This window comes from Neltuma alba, unplaced genomic scaffold, assembly GCF_004799145.2.
Source record: "Neltuma alba isolate B1F8T4 unplaced genomic scaffold, ASM479914v2 tig00003373_pilon, whole genome shotgun sequence".
NCBI lineage: Eukaryota > Viridiplantae > Streptophyta > Magnoliopsida > Fabales > Fabaceae > Neltuma > Neltuma alba.
The window spans coordinates 1-17,657 of NW_021633255.1; the positions used below are offsets into that span (position 1 = coordinate 1).

At 33.8% G+C, this 17,657-nt stretch overlaps 2 protein-coding genes across 3 annotated transcripts; both read left to right on the forward strand.

Annotated features, from left to right (window-relative positions):
• The first annotated feature begins 3,978 nt into the window (after positions 1–3,978).
• LOC114741355 (mavicyanin-like) lies at positions 3,979–4,654 on the forward strand. The gene is made up of 2 exons (XM_028929605.1): positions 3,979–4,162; positions 4,293–4,654. Exons 1-2 carry the CDS (start codon positions 3,979–3,981, stop codon positions 4,652–4,654), a joined length of 546 nt encoding a protein of 181 aa, XP_028785438.1.
• Positions 4,655–8,829: 4,175 nt separating this feature from the next.
• Positions 8,830–12,475, forward strand: LOC114741356 (kinesin-like protein KIN-8A). 2 transcript variants are annotated; one of them, XM_028929607.1, is made up of 8 exons: positions 9,052–9,057; positions 9,096–9,776; positions 10,151–10,424; positions 10,552–10,602; positions 10,701–10,793; positions 10,902–11,267; positions 11,356–12,018; positions 12,190–12,475. In XM_028929607.1, exons 2-8 carry the CDS (start codon positions 9,334–9,336, stop codon positions 12,220–12,222), a joined length of 1,923 nt encoding a protein of 640 aa, XP_028785440.1. In that variant the 5' UTR covers positions 9,052–9,057; positions 9,096–9,333; the 3' UTR covers positions 12,223–12,475. The 2 variants fall into 2 exon arrangements, with proteins under 2 accessions (XP_028785439.1, XP_028785440.1); XM_028929606.1 differs by having other exon boundaries at positions 8,830–9,776.
• The last annotated feature ends 5,182 nt before the right edge of the window (positions 12,476–17,657 follow it).

Below are 17,657 nucleotides of genomic sequence, written 5' to 3' on the forward strand. Positions count from 1 at the left end.
CAAGAGTAACATACATTTCACTGTCAATAATAGTCATAGCATAAAAAATCATCAGTTATTTTCTCAAGATGCAAGTAACAGGAGAAGACATTATATTCAGAGCATCATATCATAATTCTGATGTCAAAATGCACATATGCATTGGGATTAAAATCTTATCCAAAATTTTAGTTTTACTGAGTTATCTAGCAGTCACATATGAAAGGAAACAATAGATATTTTCGGAAATAGCAAACTAAGCATTAGATCACGAGTTTTATATCATGATGCCGAAATGGACATTTATAGTAGGATTAAAATTTTAAACAAAAGAACGAATACAAAAACAAATTTTCTAAGAGAGTAAAAAACATTAGGAGAGGGAGAAGGAGAAGGATACAATACTACAAATGTTAACCATGGAAAGCAAGATACAACCTTTGGTTTAGCAAACCACGATATTGATTTAAAGGTGGCTAGTCTTTTAATAAAGTCACCACGATACCATGGTCTGCAGCGTGAACCTGTAGTGGCTCAGCTTGAGCTGAGGAAGGCTGCCGATCAGCAGCATCCCCTTTCAAATTTGATTCCCATGCGCCTACGTAGTTGATTCGTATGAACGTTTTTTACTTCCCGATAGCAGTACTCCTGATGTACTGAAAACAGAAAAACATATCACTACCTCCCCTCCCAGTTCCTAACAGATCTTGGCAAAATATTTAAAGCATCAAACTTCCAACTTGAGTAATTGAGCTGTGATTAAGAAACTATAATGAGAAACATCTACAAAGTTTAAGTCAGCAAACCAGGCTACATTTGCTGGTTTGAACATTTTTCAGAAAAGGAAAAATGTCAGAGATTTCGAAAGCTAATTGAAATTAATGTTTCTAGTTGTCTCAAACACTTTGCGGTTCACTGTTTTACAAAGGAGTCATCACAGCATACAAACATAAGGGTAAAAAGACAGCGATATACTCGATAATTGCTTTCAGGAGATCAGAACACCCCTTTATTTTCATGGCAGCTGAATGGGAAAAACCGCTAGGCTGATCTTACCAATAATAATCATAGATGGAAAAAAAATGAACGAAAAACACATAAGGAGAGTACCTAGAGGTGGAAGAAGGAGTCCGGATTTGGGAGCATGGACGAGCTTGTCCATGATGGAACGGAGCCCTCTTCTCAGAATCTTGTGCCATGTTTGTTCTGTATACGACGAATTCAAAAACAGATTCACACAGTTTGATTGCAATAACAGGAGCTGAAGAAGCAAGGAAGCAGCGTATATATCCTGCGTCCGTCTGTTTTTTGGCCGAGTCTTTCTCTCTCCTCTCACATGAATTCACGTCGTTCCGTCGTTACTCTTCTACTGCCTCTTCGTTCCAGGAAGAGGGAGAAACTTGGAACCGGCTCGCTGGGACGGGCGAGGTTACGCCGTTAGGCCGATCCCATGAAATTTTAAGGCCCATTTCCTAGTTCCTCCGCCGTCCTAATTTTCTGCTCGGCTGAGGACCATGGTTGGAAATCTATATACTACCTCTGCTTCTATATATAAAAACTAATTAATTATAATTAATTTGAGTAAATTAAAAAAATTAAATTAGTTATTTATAATAAATAGACATTATCTTTTTTAAAATATTTTTGTTTAGAACTACTGTTGTTAAAAGTACTATCTGAAAAAATAAATAAATATGAGAAATAAAGTGGATTAGAATTTTATATTTAAAATAAAATAAAAATAGTGTATGTGTATTATAACACGCACCCACCCCGGTCCTAGATTAGAGGGTATAGTGTGTGTGTACAGTTTTTGTATTTTGCATTTATAAAAGATTTATCTCTCTCTAATATGTTGTGCTTACAAAAATAAAGGAAGGTAAACATTACAGAAAATTTCCACTGTGACAACTTATCCTTAATAAACATTTATTTAAAATGCATATTTGATAGGCGGCAAAAGAAATGTGCAAATTTGGTGAAAAAATATAAAAAACATTTTTTACTTATACAAGTTTGTGTGAATTGATAGGATTGAGCGTAAAAAATGAGCATGATTTATGTAACGAAGCCTGGCTCTTGGTATAGAGAATTTGGGAAATTAAATCAGAATATAGTGTTGATGGGTGAACACTGCCCAGTATGACTTGTTAAATTGACATTAATTCTAAATATAAGATTTATTTTTTATATTTATTTATTTTTTTAAAATTATTCATATTGATACTCTCTCAGTTATAATCAAGTAGGAGAGGAAGAGAGAATATTAATTAAGATGATTATGATATTTTAGAAAAAAAATATCTTATTTCTTATGATAAACCAACTCACCTTTTTTTTTTTTAATATAATCAGATTAGTTAAATATTATTTAATATTTTATATGGGTATGGACAGTTTTTAAATTTTTTTCTTGATGCAAGATAATTTTTTTTTTTCTTGACTAAAGTATAAGTATTCCCTTATTAGAAATAATCTTATTTTAGAATTGTCGGTATTAAAATGTGAGTAACTCTTTTAATAGATATTCAAATATTAATTTATCATGTTATGAGAAACTAGTATTTTCGTTAGATTCAACTTCTGTTGGTGATATTTTTTATTTTTTATTTTTTGCTGCCAGATTATTTTCAAATTTGATTGAAAAAGAAACGAGCAATGGTCCCAAGCGTTCCTTTTTTTTTGTTTTTTAAATAACTCCCAAGCCTGCAGTTATTATCAGTAGTGAATAGTCTGGGCTATTGTAAGCAAGCCTGCTTCGATACTTGTACCTTCAGCTCAAAAAACTCCAGCCCTATCGTTTTTTTTTGGGACTGAGAGCCCTATGTACTTTGCTACGACGAGAAACTCATCGATGAATTTTCTCATGAGAGGAATATTTCCACTAACTTTCTTCTCTATTTCTTCTCCACTTAATATTTTTACCATTAGATCACGTTGCAACGGCTAAGATTTATTACGTAAAAATATTATTATAATATTAACTTTTAAATAACAATAAAATAGGTAGATAAATTTATAGTTTTAAAATTTGACGTGAATGGTTTGGCAATTGTAATTTTTTATTATATCTAGTATTATAATAATATTTTTACTTAGTTTTGAACCTTAACTATTGAAAGTTAATCCAACGGTGGAAATATTAAGTGAAGAGGAGGTGGAAAGAAAAGTTAGTGAAAACATTCTTTTTCTGAATTTTTTTACTAGCCAACATCCACGTGGCTTATTGTGGTGGCTGCTGCTACTCCCATCTTTAACATGAAATCCAATTAATTAATTTGAGTAAGTTAAGAATGTTACTTAAACTAGTTAATATAATATATTTTTTTATAAAATGTCATAAATATTTTTTAATTCTCTTTCTTCATCTCCTATTTCATTATTTACTTATTGTTGATAGAATAAATTAGTATTAAATTTTTGATTAGGCCCTACATTAACAGAGGAGTAATTTTAAATTCTATTTATATATATAATAAATTAGTTGAGTAATTTAATAATATAATATAAATATGAAATATTACTGTGCGCATCACTAGTTAATGACTGCTAAAAATCCAAAACAAATTAAGACCGGAAATAATGTTTTACTTTTGTCTATGAATTGAAGCGATGATTATTAATGTGCAAATACTAAATACTAAAACGCGGATATGTATCCGTCGCCTTCGAATTCGAACGGAACAAGCGTAAAATATAGATACATAGAATTAAGAATTAAAAAAGTAAAAGTAAATAAGATGACAAATGAACCCGGCGAAGAAGAAAACAGGAGAAGCGAAAAAACTGAGAAGCAGTTAAGGAGGAAGTCAAGGGCAGCCACGACCTCCTGAATCCTCTCCCCCAAGATCGTTAACAAACCTCCTCGCTGATCATGGGGGTTTCAAATTCAGGTCTCTTTTTAAGTCCCCCTTCAAACCTAACTTTGAACCACTCATTTCTAGCGGCACCAAGAGGGATCATAATCACAGAGACTACTCCAGAGAAACTACTCCAGAAATGGCCGCCACGCTGAAGAGCTGTTTTGTGTGCGCGTTTCTTGTTTTTTGCTGCAACATGTTGATGGTGAGCAGTACAGAGTTTGCAGTCGGCGGCAACCATACTGGCTGGACCATTCCCAAATCTGCCGACTACTACAACAATTGGGCTTCCAACAACAGATTCCTCGTTCACGATACCCTTCGTAACTCTTAATTTTTCTTTCTTCTAATTCCTTTTCACTCTTGATCCAGATCTATATATAGATCAGTTTCAATTTCGACCAGTATATTAATTTGTATGGGATAAATCGGTGACAATGCGTTGATGTGTAGGTTTCAAGTATGGTGAAGACTCGGTGATAGAAGTGAACGAGGAAGACTACAACAAATGCAAGGCATCGCGTCCTCTGTTCTTCTCCAACAATGGCGACACGGTGTTCACATTTGACAGGCCTGGCTTGTTCTTCTTCATCAGTGGTGTTTCTGGTCACTGTGACAGAGGCCAGAAGATCGTCGTCAAGGTCTTGGACGTACAGGCACACTCGCCCCCACCGCAAAACCAAAACCAAAACGACGACCAAAATTCTCCACACACGGAAGCTGCTGCTTCTTCTTCTCATAGCGCCGGACCCTTCGCCAAAACGACATCGGCCCTTCTCGTTGTCTCGTCGTTCATCTTCCTTCTTTTTGCTTGAGTTATGAGTTCATCATTTGGGTTTAGTGTAGCTGGGTCTTAGGTTTTTCATTAGTTATTCATTGCCTAGGTCATCGGACTATTGGATTCCATTAATCTTTGTCACTTGTCATCATGGCATGCATTAATCATTTTCCATCTAGGATGGTTTTGTCATTTTTTGGTGTTAGCATATCACTCGCCTAATGTAGATTACCATTGTAGAAATGGTACTTCTGGGTCATCATGTTATTACTAATATTAGTTCCGAATTCCGATTATATATAAAATAATAATTCTGTGGTTTTTTTTAAAAATAAAACTGAATTACGCTGAGAAAATAAATGAAGCAACAAGAAAACAAAAACCCAGTTGCCTCTATCGACCTACTCTTGTAGGTTGGGAGGATTATTTGTATATTTATTATTTTAATTTGTATTTCCCATAATTCAATTTTTTTTTGCTAAAGCATAGGTATCCTCCTATTATAGGCAATCCTATTCGAGGTACTGTTGGGTACTAAATGTGGACACCTCTTCCAGCAGAGATTCGAACCTCGATTAGTCACTTTGTGAGAAATTAGTCCCTTCTACTAGACCCAAACCCTGTTGATCCATAATTCAATATTTTGATTATAACCATGGAGAGAGATGTTTGTGAATAGGGCTGTATAAGGTGGCCCAAAAACCCGGCTAACCCAAGCCCGGAAAAAGTTGCGTCCGTCACAGCGTTCCCGCCCCTCCCCCCTCCAAAAAAAAAAAAATATCAAGCCTCACATTCTTCTATTGTCCAGCATAAGATTGCAGCATATGATGAAGTACTCATCAATGTGTGTGTTTCAAAATATTTAAAATGGATGTTTATAGTGTAAATCACAACACGAATTAAGCCTTGTATTTAAAATGGATGTTATACTAAAGACACTTGCATAACCAGTGAGAACAAACATATTAAAAATGATTATTAAACACAGTGAAGTGCTCCCGTGGCCCGCATGAATTTTAATAAAACATATATAATTTCTTATGTCATTATTAAACCAGAAGGAGTGTAGCGCAATTTTTATAAAATTTGCACACTTATCATCTTTTAATTTTAAAAAAAAATATTCCAGTAATGATAGCTGCTCGGGCTCATGAGCTCCTTGTAAAAAGGCAGCATAAGCTGAATCGGGTCACAATCGATCTCTTCATCATAACTATTATGCTTAAAGCTTAATTACGTTCTACTTACTTTTAACATTACCAACTAAAATAAATAAATAAAAATGCGGAGAACAATTAGCCACCAGCAGTAAGCTGCATGGTTGACCATATTGCCTTTTCAAAAGCCTGCTCTTAGAAGGAGGGAAAACATGAATATTTAGTAATTGACAAGGAACAACAATAATTATACATGCTTTAATGAAACACGTACCAGATTAATAACAACCTAACGATCTAACATGCGTATAGTTAATTTATGTTTCGAATGATTTACGGGGAAAGTTTGTACACTGCACATTTTATTTTATTCTTAGAAGCAAATCTATGATTTGGACACATGATGATGACGTGTTTATATGTTTATGCATATACAATGTTAATATGTGAGCGTAGATTGTTTTGATCATGCACAAATTAAAGATGGCAATGTATATAATATGAATATTATGATTTTAAAATTTAAAGCGGTGTTTGATTATCATTACTGAAATGTAAACAAGTTTATAATAGAAATCAGAAATCATGTTCATGAAACCAAAAGATGGAGAGGAAAGTAAGCAAAAATTTTGGCCCACCTGATGCCTACCTGCCTTGTCCATATAATATTATACTCCTCCGGTCCTTATTATAAAACCCAATTTGACTTTTTATTTGGTCCTAATTATAAGACCCAATCCATTTTGTCTCTTATATTTATACATTTTTTTCCAAGATAATCCTTCTAATAATGATAGTTTTAGCTAATATACTTAATTAGCAAGGATATTTTAAGAATGACAACACTTATTTATTATAAATAACCAACTTAACTTACTTCCTTAATCTCCTCAAATAAGTCAATTAGGTCTTATAATTAGGACCGGAGGAGTAATATTGCTCGCGACACAATTTGCGTGTATGTATGTAGTTCTGTTAATTCATTTTATATGTTATATTTATTATTTTTTAATTAATTTATCTAATTTATAAAGTGATATATAATTTATTGTTGTGTAGGAATTTTTTATAGTGCACAAAAGAATATTTTTAAGGAGATCATATCAATTTGTTATAATAAAATAATTTATTTAGATTTTTTAACCTATTCAATTCAGTTAAATAACTTTTATATTAAAAATTGATTGGATATTAACTATATGAATACCATCCCCTGTATAAAGTTGGAAAGATGAATTATATCAATTTCTAACGTTAATGTTGGCCATAGATGAAGTAGTAATTTTACAAATTTTATGTTGTTACTTACCACTATACGTTTTACGGGCAACTATATATTTTAACAGGTAGCACAAATACTCTTAAATACGAGATCATGAATTTAATACTCATCCTGTACTTAATGTATGAATTAATTAAAAAGTTAATATTAGTCTTATATGTAAAATTTATTTTATATGTTTATCAATTTTTTTTAGATTAATTCTATTGATGTTCTCTAATAATAACCAAGTAAGAAAGAAAAAGCGAATTCAAAAAGATACTCAAAAAATCTTTAAAAATATATTATATTAACTAATTTAAATAATATTATTAATCTATTTAAATTAATTAATCAAGTTTTGTATTAAAAAGCGAGCATGAAGAATGTTTTGATTCAACTTGTAGTCTTATCAAGTGTTTGTGCGTTCTATTTTAGTTTTTTTTCATATTAATATTAAAATATTGATTTGTCATTTTACGCATGTTTGTTTTAAGTTGTCTTGTAATCAAAACGGAACCATTATACGGAGCGCATCAAAACAACATTTTACGGTGGCCCCATCAAATGTTACGGTTAAAAGTTAAAACGGGATCTACTCGGTTTGATGCCCAGATAATAATAACGTGATCACGTGTACTCTTTGGGAAAAGTTACATAGAACGACTCAACCTTCCCATGTCAACAATAAACCCAAAAAAAAAAAAAACACTTAAGTTAAATTATATGTAAAATTCAAGGGGCTTAAATTTGTCCTAAGTGACAAAATTGTTTTTATGACCGAAATTTGTATCCCTGGGACCTGGATGATAATTTTAAGGAATCTCTATTATGAGCTTGTATTACTAGGTTTAAATACCAGTGTATAGGAAAACAACTGAAAATAATTTTTATTGATGGATATTATATTTAATTCCGTTAAATTAATAAAATAGTTTGATGGTTTAATATATTTTTTTGACCAGCAAGTGATGGTTTAATATTTAGGTTCTAGATCTAGCAGTTTAATGCATCACGATAATTAATTTACAAATCTAATAAAAAAGAATTAATTTACAAAAATATTTTTTTGAGCTGAAATTTACATAAAAAAATTAAAAAGTGGAAAGATTCCGTGCAGAGCTTAATATTTTACATTGCTCTTTCAGTCTCTTCTAAACATATGGTGGATTAAGATGATAACTTATTTAAACACCCTGATGTATTTTTCTCCTATGTTTATTGCTTGGTATTCGAAGTCAATTACACCTTTTAATAAACTTAAGCTGGCAAAGCATGACCTGGCCTGAAAAAGCAAGTAAATTAAGTTAAAAGGAAAAGATAACATTAGTTTTAAATGAATGCCTTCTTTTAACGTCAAAATTATAACATAACCAGTGAGCAATGTAATTATATATAGATTTTGTATTATGTGTGGATATCATAATTCTTTTTTTGCCAACTTTAATTAATATTATTAACAAATATCATTATTTTACATATATATTTCTTGTCGCTGGCAAAAAAACAAACATATATTTCTGGTCATGTTCCCTAGCTACATATAATTCACTAATTTTCGGAGTTAAAATTTTCACAAACTTAACCAGGTCCAGGAAAAATTTCCAATGGACCCCACATCTCTTACTTGTATATCTAATCCATTTGAGGAGCTGACATTTTGACCGTTAGCAGAATAAATTCAAATTTCATGTTGTAACACTAAAGATCTAAAAATAATAATGGCTCTTTACGTTTCTCTCATTCCCCTTCGCTTTCATAGGATTCGCAAGAAATTCAACATTTTAGGAGGTGTGTAATGAGCAGAAAATGGAGTCTCAATAGCTTCCTCAAACATCGATTTTGTCACTCTTTCATCGCAGTAGCCACTTCTCTTCCATGACCACAAGTTTCTGAACTCCCTTCAGCTTCTGCTTGATTTCACCGTGATACTTCTTTGGGGTTTCTCTGGAAAAGATTTTCTTGGACATGTCTAATTAGCAATAAGAGTTTAGAATGCCAGTTTCAACTCGGTCTCAGACCGTCGGCCTGGGCCAAAATGAGCCAACCCCAGAACGGAGAATCGGAAATAGAGGAAATCAAGACGGTAACAGCACAAATCCTCATTCAAAAAATCCACACCATCGACTGAAGGAGAAGTTGAAAGCGCTCACTGTCTTGTACGAGCAGCAGAAGCAAACTTCCTTGGCTCTCAAGAACTCATCTTTGAAACCCGAAGACTCACGATTCACCACCTTCCCTGGAGGTGGATCTTCAACGAAACAAGACAGGGAAAAGGGTTTAAAGCCAGACAATGTAATGCGAGAGAACACAATGCCAAATTCAACAATCACAAGAACGTTCGTGCTGGCTCAACCGCCAGCGGAGGAGGAGTCGAAGGAAAATCTGGTTGGAGGGAGCGACCGGATCATCGGGTTTACCTGCCCCAGAAAGGTCAACGTCGCTCGGAAGCTTTCGATCGGGACGGCACTGCCGGAAATGAAAGGGAACCAAGAATCCGAGAAAGCTGGGAAATCCGGCAATCGAATTCTTGTTTTTGTGAGGCTGAGACCAATGGGGAGGAAGGAGAAGGAAGCCGGGTCTCGGTGCTGTGTGAAAATCGTGAATCGGCGTGACGTTTATCTGACGGAGTTTGCGAATGAGAACGATTACCTGAGGTTGAATAGGCTTCGGGGACGGCATTTCACCTTCGATGCTTCGTTTCCAGATGTGGCTACTCAACAGGAAGTTTACTCCACCACGTGAGTTTTTTGAAATTTTGAAATTCAAAAATCTTATCTTTAAGCTATAAGTCCACAACCCACTCTGCTTTTATAGTAATGAGCAGGATTATTGCCTGGAGATGAATTTTCGCATAAGTAGTTCACATCCAATTCTTCATTTTCTTGCCTAGTTTTCTCGGATTATATTTAGTTTCTTAACTACAAAACAGGAACGGTGTCGAAATTTAACATTTTTTCTCGTCTCAAATAATGGATTAAGGGACATAGCTGACCAAATTAGAAGTGACTGAGGTTTTAATTAACCAGGTCAATTAAGAACTAACATATTACGCCATGCATTGAAAATCTTGTGGTTCTATCAAATATTTACATCCGACTTTATGAATTTTCAGTACCTCAGAACTTGTGGAAGCAGTTCTGCAAGGGAGGAATGGGTCAGTTTTCTGTTATGGAGCCACAGGAGCTGGAAAAACCTACACAATGCTGGGAACAGTGGAGAATCCAGGAGTGATGGTTTTGGCAATTAAAGATCTTTTCAGTAAAATCAGGCAAAGAAGTTGTGATGGAAACCATGAGGTTCATCTCTCTTATCTTGAGGTCTATAATGAAACTGTCAGGGATTTGCTTTCCCCAGGAAGACCACTTGTATTGAGAGAAGACAAACAGGTATATAGCAAATGAAATCACTGATAAATGATCTCTCCTGAGTTCACTTTTCATTGTATTTCTAGTGAATTTTATACTCTTAATCGATTTCTGATGATACATTCTCATTTATATCCATATGTTTCAGGGGATTGTGGCAGCAGGTCTTACGCAATATAGGGCTTATTCTACAGATGAAGTAATATTCTGTTCTCTCTCTCTTGTTAAACTTTGAGGATTGTATTGCTATTTGAACATTTAGTCATCAACTTTTGTTAACTTCAGTTTTTGGTTTAGGTGATGGCGTTGCTTCAACAAGGAAATCAGAACCGAACCACTGAACCAACTCGCGCAAATGAGACTTCTTCACGCTCTCATGCTATCTTGCAGGTGAGTATGAACATGTACAATGAAGTTATCTTAAAAAAGATGAAAAGATGTATTTATATATATCTGTCGGGTCATGATTAACCACATTGATTGTCTTGCTATGCCTAGGTTATGGTCGAATATCGTGTTAGAGATGCTGCAATGAATGTGATTAACAAAGTAGGGAAGCTGTCTTTGATTGATCTGGCAGGATCAGAGAGAGCCCTTGCCACAGATCAAAGAACAGTGAGATCTCTTGAGGGTGCAAACATTAATCGTTCTCTTCTTGCACTGAGCAGCTGCATTAATGCTCTAGTAGAGGGCAAGAAACATATACCATTCCGAAACTCAAAACTCACGCAGCTTCTTAAGGATTCTTTAGGAGGGACATGTAACACTGTCATGATTGCTAACATTAGTCCTAGTCACTTCTCATTTGGTGAAACTCAGAACACCCTTCACTGGGCTGATAGAGCCAAGGAGATTCGAACAAAGGTACCTTCTTAAGTTCTTCTGGTTCTGTATATATAGTTATCTGTAATTTTAACGATCTTTTAACTATCATATGATTAAATTAACGCAGACATGTGATGCAACTGAGGATACAGTGCCTATGGTCGAGACAGAAACAGAGCAGGCCAAGCTTGTGCTTGAGCTGCAAAAAGAGAATAGAGAACTAAGAATGCAGCTAGCAAAACTCCAACAGAAACAAATGATTCTCCAAGCACAGTCTTTAGCTGCAAATACCTCTCCAACACCACCTTCTGCGACATCATCACTCTTCACTCCTCCAACTTCTGCGCAACCAACCCAGAAACGAAGGCCCCGAACAACCTCTTTGTTTTCTGCTAAATGTTTCACTCCAGAGTCCAAGAAAAAAGAAGCTGAGGTAGCAGCTGTAAAGGCGCTTGAAAGGACTGTGAAAACACTAGAGTCTGAGATTGAGAGAATGAAGAAAGAACATAGTTTGCAGCTGAAGCAGAAGGATGATCTGATTCGCGAGCTTTCTCAGAAAGCGGAGGGGAAGAGGATGGTGACTAGGAGTAGCTTACGGTCCAAGGAAACAAATACTGGAGAGCTCAAGAGTCCGAGTCATCGATTCAAGTCTCCTGCCCCGCCTGCAAAGAAACGAAGCTTTTGGGACATAACTGCTGCTAACAGTCCATCAGTTACTACGTTGAAAGGAAGAAAGACACGAAGCCATGTTGCCATTGAACCTATTGCTGCTCCTTCCATGCTTCTTCAGGTAAATTGATTCTTTCCGTCTCTGAGCACATTCATTTATCGTGACAGGAATTTGATTCTCTATGCATAATCGCATGAGTTTCGCATCACGAAACTGATACATGTTCCTTAATCCAATGTTTCTGGTTTTGTGTTGATGCTGGGAACAAATGTCGTCGATTACATTACGCAGCCGGGTTTCTCTCGTCAAAAGGCTAATATTTAAGCAAAAGACGAATTGCAAAGACAGAAGCCCAGAAGGTGAATAGATGAGGATTCTCAGATTGCACGAACAAGCTAGTGTTCACGTGATGGATGCTTGTATCATTTAGGATAGACGGAAATTAGCTGTAGAACAAAGGTTTCACTTATATGTTTCACTTGCCCTGTACTATTCTCGGAGAAATCTCCAAAAATGGTTGATTATATGTATACATTCATTTGATTCTTTTCGGGATTTGACTTGAGATGTTAATTTATCTCCCCGATGTCTCAAAACAGGCTTTTGATATCGTTGACTAAGACAAATAGTCAATTATACTACGCTTTGGCACCTAGAGTGCAGTTCTTTTGGGGTCTGAAAATTAGCAAACATTGAGATTTGTGGGAAACAAGAGGCTACGTGGTGGATACTTTTTATTTTTATTTTTCTGGTTGCCAACTTTTTTTTTTTTTGTTGGAACAATGCCGTGGATGCTTGGGTGTTAATGGTGGTGGTCTGATTTATAATACAAACGAGCCTGATTCGGCTCAATCTTGTGGGTGCAGGCCCAATAGCTTAACTTCTACTAGATAAACAAAAACCGGTTAATACATTCATTAGAGAAAAACGAAAATCTTAATATACAGACAGATGCATACTGATCTTGTGGGTGCAGGCCCAATAGCTTAACTTCTACTAGATAAACAAAAACCGGTTAATACATTCATTAGAGAAAAAAGAAAGGGGAAATCACAAATAGAGACCCTTGAATCAGCAAAATCACTCTATGGTCACCTGAATATGCTAAATTACTATGAGAGACCCGGTCTCAAATTGTAATTATGAAATCATGGCCAAATTACCAAAATACCCCTCTTTAATTTTTTTTTTTTAAAAAAGAAAGCCACTGCCTCACCGGAATCCGGCCACCGGCGCCGGAGCTCCGGCGGCCGCTTCCGGCCACTGTCGGCGGCAGGACGCCGGAGTCCGGCCGCCGGAGCTCCGGTGCCGGCGGTCTTCCTTTGTTTTTTTTTTTGAAACTGTTTTTTTTTTAAATTGGGGGGAAGTGAGGTTGGGGGGATTTGATCCCCCAACCTAATGCTTCCCAAAATAAGGAATGACCATTGAGCCAACAAATTTTTGTTAACATTATGATGCAAAAAAAAAAAATAAGTTAACTCATTTACTCTTGTTCCAGGTGATAACAACAATACATTTGGAAATAACAAGTTCTGATTGTAAAATAACACGTCTGGAATAAAAATTTAACAATATGTTTTTTTTATAACAATAAATTTTGTTGCAGGCAATAACAACAATACATTTAAAAATAACAAGTTCTGATTATAAAATAACAAGTTTGGGATTAAAATTTAACAACACGTTTTTTTTTTATAACAACACACTTTATTTCAAGTGATAACAACAATACATTTAAAAATAACAAGTTCTGATTATAAGATAGTAAGTCTGGGATTAAAATTTAACAACATGTTTTTTTATAACAACACACTTTGTTTTAAGTGATAACAACAATACATTTAGAAATAACAAGTTCTGATTATAAAATAACAAGTCTGGAATTAAAATTCAACAGCACCTTTTTTTTATAACAATTAATTATTTTATACTTTTGGAAAATAAATTATTTATAACTTATAAAAGTACTTGTAATCTATTTAATTTGCTAAAAAAATAATTTTTATATCCAATTTATAATCAGAACTTGAAGTATAATTTTTTATAATTAAAAATACTTTTTTATTGTTCAAATTTATAAATAAAATTTAGGGAAAATGGCAACACACTTTTTTAATTTTTTTTAAAAATTTTAATCTATATATCTATACAACTTATTATAAATCAAACTACTTCTTATAAATTATAAATAGTACAATTTATTGTGGATTAAAAATACTTTTTGACTACTTAAATTTATAAATGAAATTTATCTCTAATTTATAATTAAAAATACTATTTTATTCTTTAAATATAAAAACTATTTTTAATATTTAAAGAATGAAATAATATAAAATTTATACTATGATTAATAAATCAAAAATGCCTTATTATAAATACTTTATAATTTATAAGAAGTAGTTTGATTTATAATGAGTTGTATAGATATACAGATTAAAAAGTATTTTTTTAGAGAAATAAATATTTTAAAAATATTTTTTATAAGTTATAAATAATTTATTTTTTAAAAGTATAAAATAATTAATTGTTATAAAAAAACGTGTTGTTAAATTTTAATCCTAGACTTATTATCTTATAATCAGAATTTGTTATTTTTAAATGTATTGTTGTTATCACTTGAAACAAAGTGTATTGTTATAAAAAAAACGTGTTATTAAATTTTAATCCCAAACTTGTTATTTTATAATCAGAACTTGTTATTTTTAAATGTATTGTTGTTATTACCTACAATAAAATTTATTGTTATAAAAAAAACATATTGTTAAATTTTTATTCTAGACGTGTTATTTTACAATCAGAACTTGTTATTTCCAAATGTATTGTTGTTATCACCTGGAACAAGAGTAAATGAGTTAACTTATATTTTTTTTTGCATCATAATGTTAACAAAAATTTGTTGGCTCAATGGTCATTCCTTATTTTGGGAAGCATTAGGTTGGGGGATCAAATCCCCCCAACCTCACTTCCCCCCAATTTTTTAAAAAAAAAACAGTTTCAAAAAAAAAACAAAGGAAGACCGCCGGAAGCGGCCTGACCCCGGCGTCCGGCCGCCGGTGGCCGGATTCCGGTGAGGCAATGGCTTTCTTTTTTAAAAAAAAAATTGAAGAGGGGTATTTTGGTAATTTAGCTATGATTTCATAATTACAATTTGAGACCGGGTCCCTCATAGTAATTTAGCATATTCAGGTGACCATAGAGTATTTTGCTAATTCGAGGGTCTTTATTTGTGATTTTCCCAAAAAGAAAATCTTAATATACAGACAGATGCATACTGATCTTGTGGGTTCAGGCCCAATATCTAAACTCGCCCTAACCGGATAAAAATGGCTTAATGCATTCACTGAAGGCCAGGGGGGGATATACGTAGAGCTGGTAAAACGGGCCAACCCGCGGGTTGCGGGTTGGCCCGTGGCGGGTTGTGGGTTGTTCGGTGCGGGCTCAAAGGCCCGTTTTCTGGCGGGTTGGCATTTTGCCAACCCTAACCCGCCAAGGTGGGTTGGCGGGCCAACCCACCAACCCGCCAAAATTTTTATTTTTGTTTTTTTGTTTTTTTTAAATTTTCTTATTTTTTTAAATGTTAGCAATTATATATAATACAAAATAAAAATACTAAAAATGATATAAAATATTAGAAACATCCAAATAAAAATTACAACACAATAAAATACAAATAGTATATGATTGTCCAATTTTCCAACATGATAATACACAAGTTCACACTTTTTTTTTTCAATGAAACCAATGAGCAATATTGAATAACCTTATTTATCTAATTATTTCTAATGACAATAAAGTTTGAAGTAAAAATTTGCTTTACTTTTGTCTTTGTTATCTATTTTTTTTTTAAAAAAAAATAGGTGGGTTAACCCGCGGGTTGGCCCGCGGGTTGGCGGGCCAACCCACCGCGGGTTAGGGTTATGGCGGTGCGGGCTCATATTTTTCAGGTGGTGGCGGGTTGGCCAAAGGCCAACCCTAACCCGCCTCTTTTGGCGGGTTGGCGGGTTTGACCCGCGGGTCCAACCCTATTACCGGCTCTAGATATACGCACTCTAAATAAATAAATAAATAAATAAATAACTTAACACACAGCCATCTGGTAGATGCAAGCCCAATGTCTAAAGTCTAAACTCTTATTTACTACATAACGTTTATATTTAGTATCTGCCAGTATTTTAAATATAATTGCTTCTAATAAGAAGATGATTTTTTTTATAAAAAAAAATAGCTAAATAAATTTAATGAAAACACAGCTTAATATTATAGCCGCTTGAAAGGCTCGCTTGGATGGAAACGATGGGAAAAGGATGAGAGGTTGAGTATTTAAACCCTTCTAATGTGTTTAAAAAAATATATTTTAATTCAAAATCTAAAACTAAAAAGCACCTTTTAATTTGATTTATAGACAATTTGAATAGTGTAATTTATAGAGAAAGAATGCACACAGCAAACATCAATTCAATATCTTTCCACAATGTTTCATAATCAAGTGATACACCTGGTTCAATATATATATATATATATATATATATATATTCGGTCCATTATGTTTTGTAATCATGTGGTGCTCAACTGACTCAATATTTTTTTCCAGATTTTTAATTGTAATGAAAAACAGGTCTTTTGAATCCGAGAAATAAGCTATAAGATAGGCCCCTCTGCCTCAGCTGCTTTTGCCATAATTATCAAGTATTGAACCCTATTCATAAGCACCAATTTGAAGATGACATTTTTGTTTTCATCGGATCACTCATTACAAATTCCTCACTGCATTCGGAAGGGGCCTGCTTTATTTATAATATATGGCCGAGCTCCCCTCTTGAACTTTATTTATTTATTTATTGGGTCAAAGTTACACTTTCTGTTTTTCTTAGGGCAAAATTCACAAATTTGGACTTCAATTAACTAATAAGGACTTCCGATTTTCAATCCATGAAAAATTAAAAAAAGTTCCAGTAACAAGTTTGAATTATAAGACAATTGATTTAAAGTGTAAATTTGCTCTAGAAATTTTCATCCAAACTTGAAAGCTTTTTTTTTTTTTTTGCAAATTTATTTTGAAAGTTTAAAATCATAATAATTTTACTCCTATCATCATTATTTTAACCGTCAATATTTTATACCAAAAGTGTTTATGACTTTGGAATCATGCCATTATCCAAGGGACCAACCAATATAGCTTAAGAAATGCCATCTCTAATTGAAGAAGAAGACGAGAGAAAAGAAATAGGTAACCAACCGATAGCGTGTTATCGAGGTCCACCCACGATGGTGGTCACGCATGCTTTTACTGGTCTATTTATTTCTCGAGTTCAGGCACTTAGCCACCAAGTATACATGGAGCCTACGATCTTCTTTTTTTTTTTTTTTTTTAAAGAAAACATTTTATAGTACCAGGCTTAAAACTATTAAGGTGTTTGGTAACCCTAAAAATACCTTTTAAGAATCATTTTTCCGCAAACGAGACAAACTCCTCCGTATATTTACTTCATAAACCGTAAAGTATTTTTAAAATTATAGTTTAGTTTCTATCTAAACATCCTCTACGTTAGACTTTTGCAATGTAGGGCGACACTATTTAGGAAGGACAACCTTAATTAATTCTTCTAACTTCTTCGTGGTTGATCTTTTCCCAGTGGTGGGCTGGGGGCGTATAAGTGCACTAATTAAAGCGTTTGTAATAAAGCACTGCCCAAACTTTATTTGAAGCTTTGAACTTTTGATTCTCTTGAACAATGATGAGGAGATCATGATAATTTGTT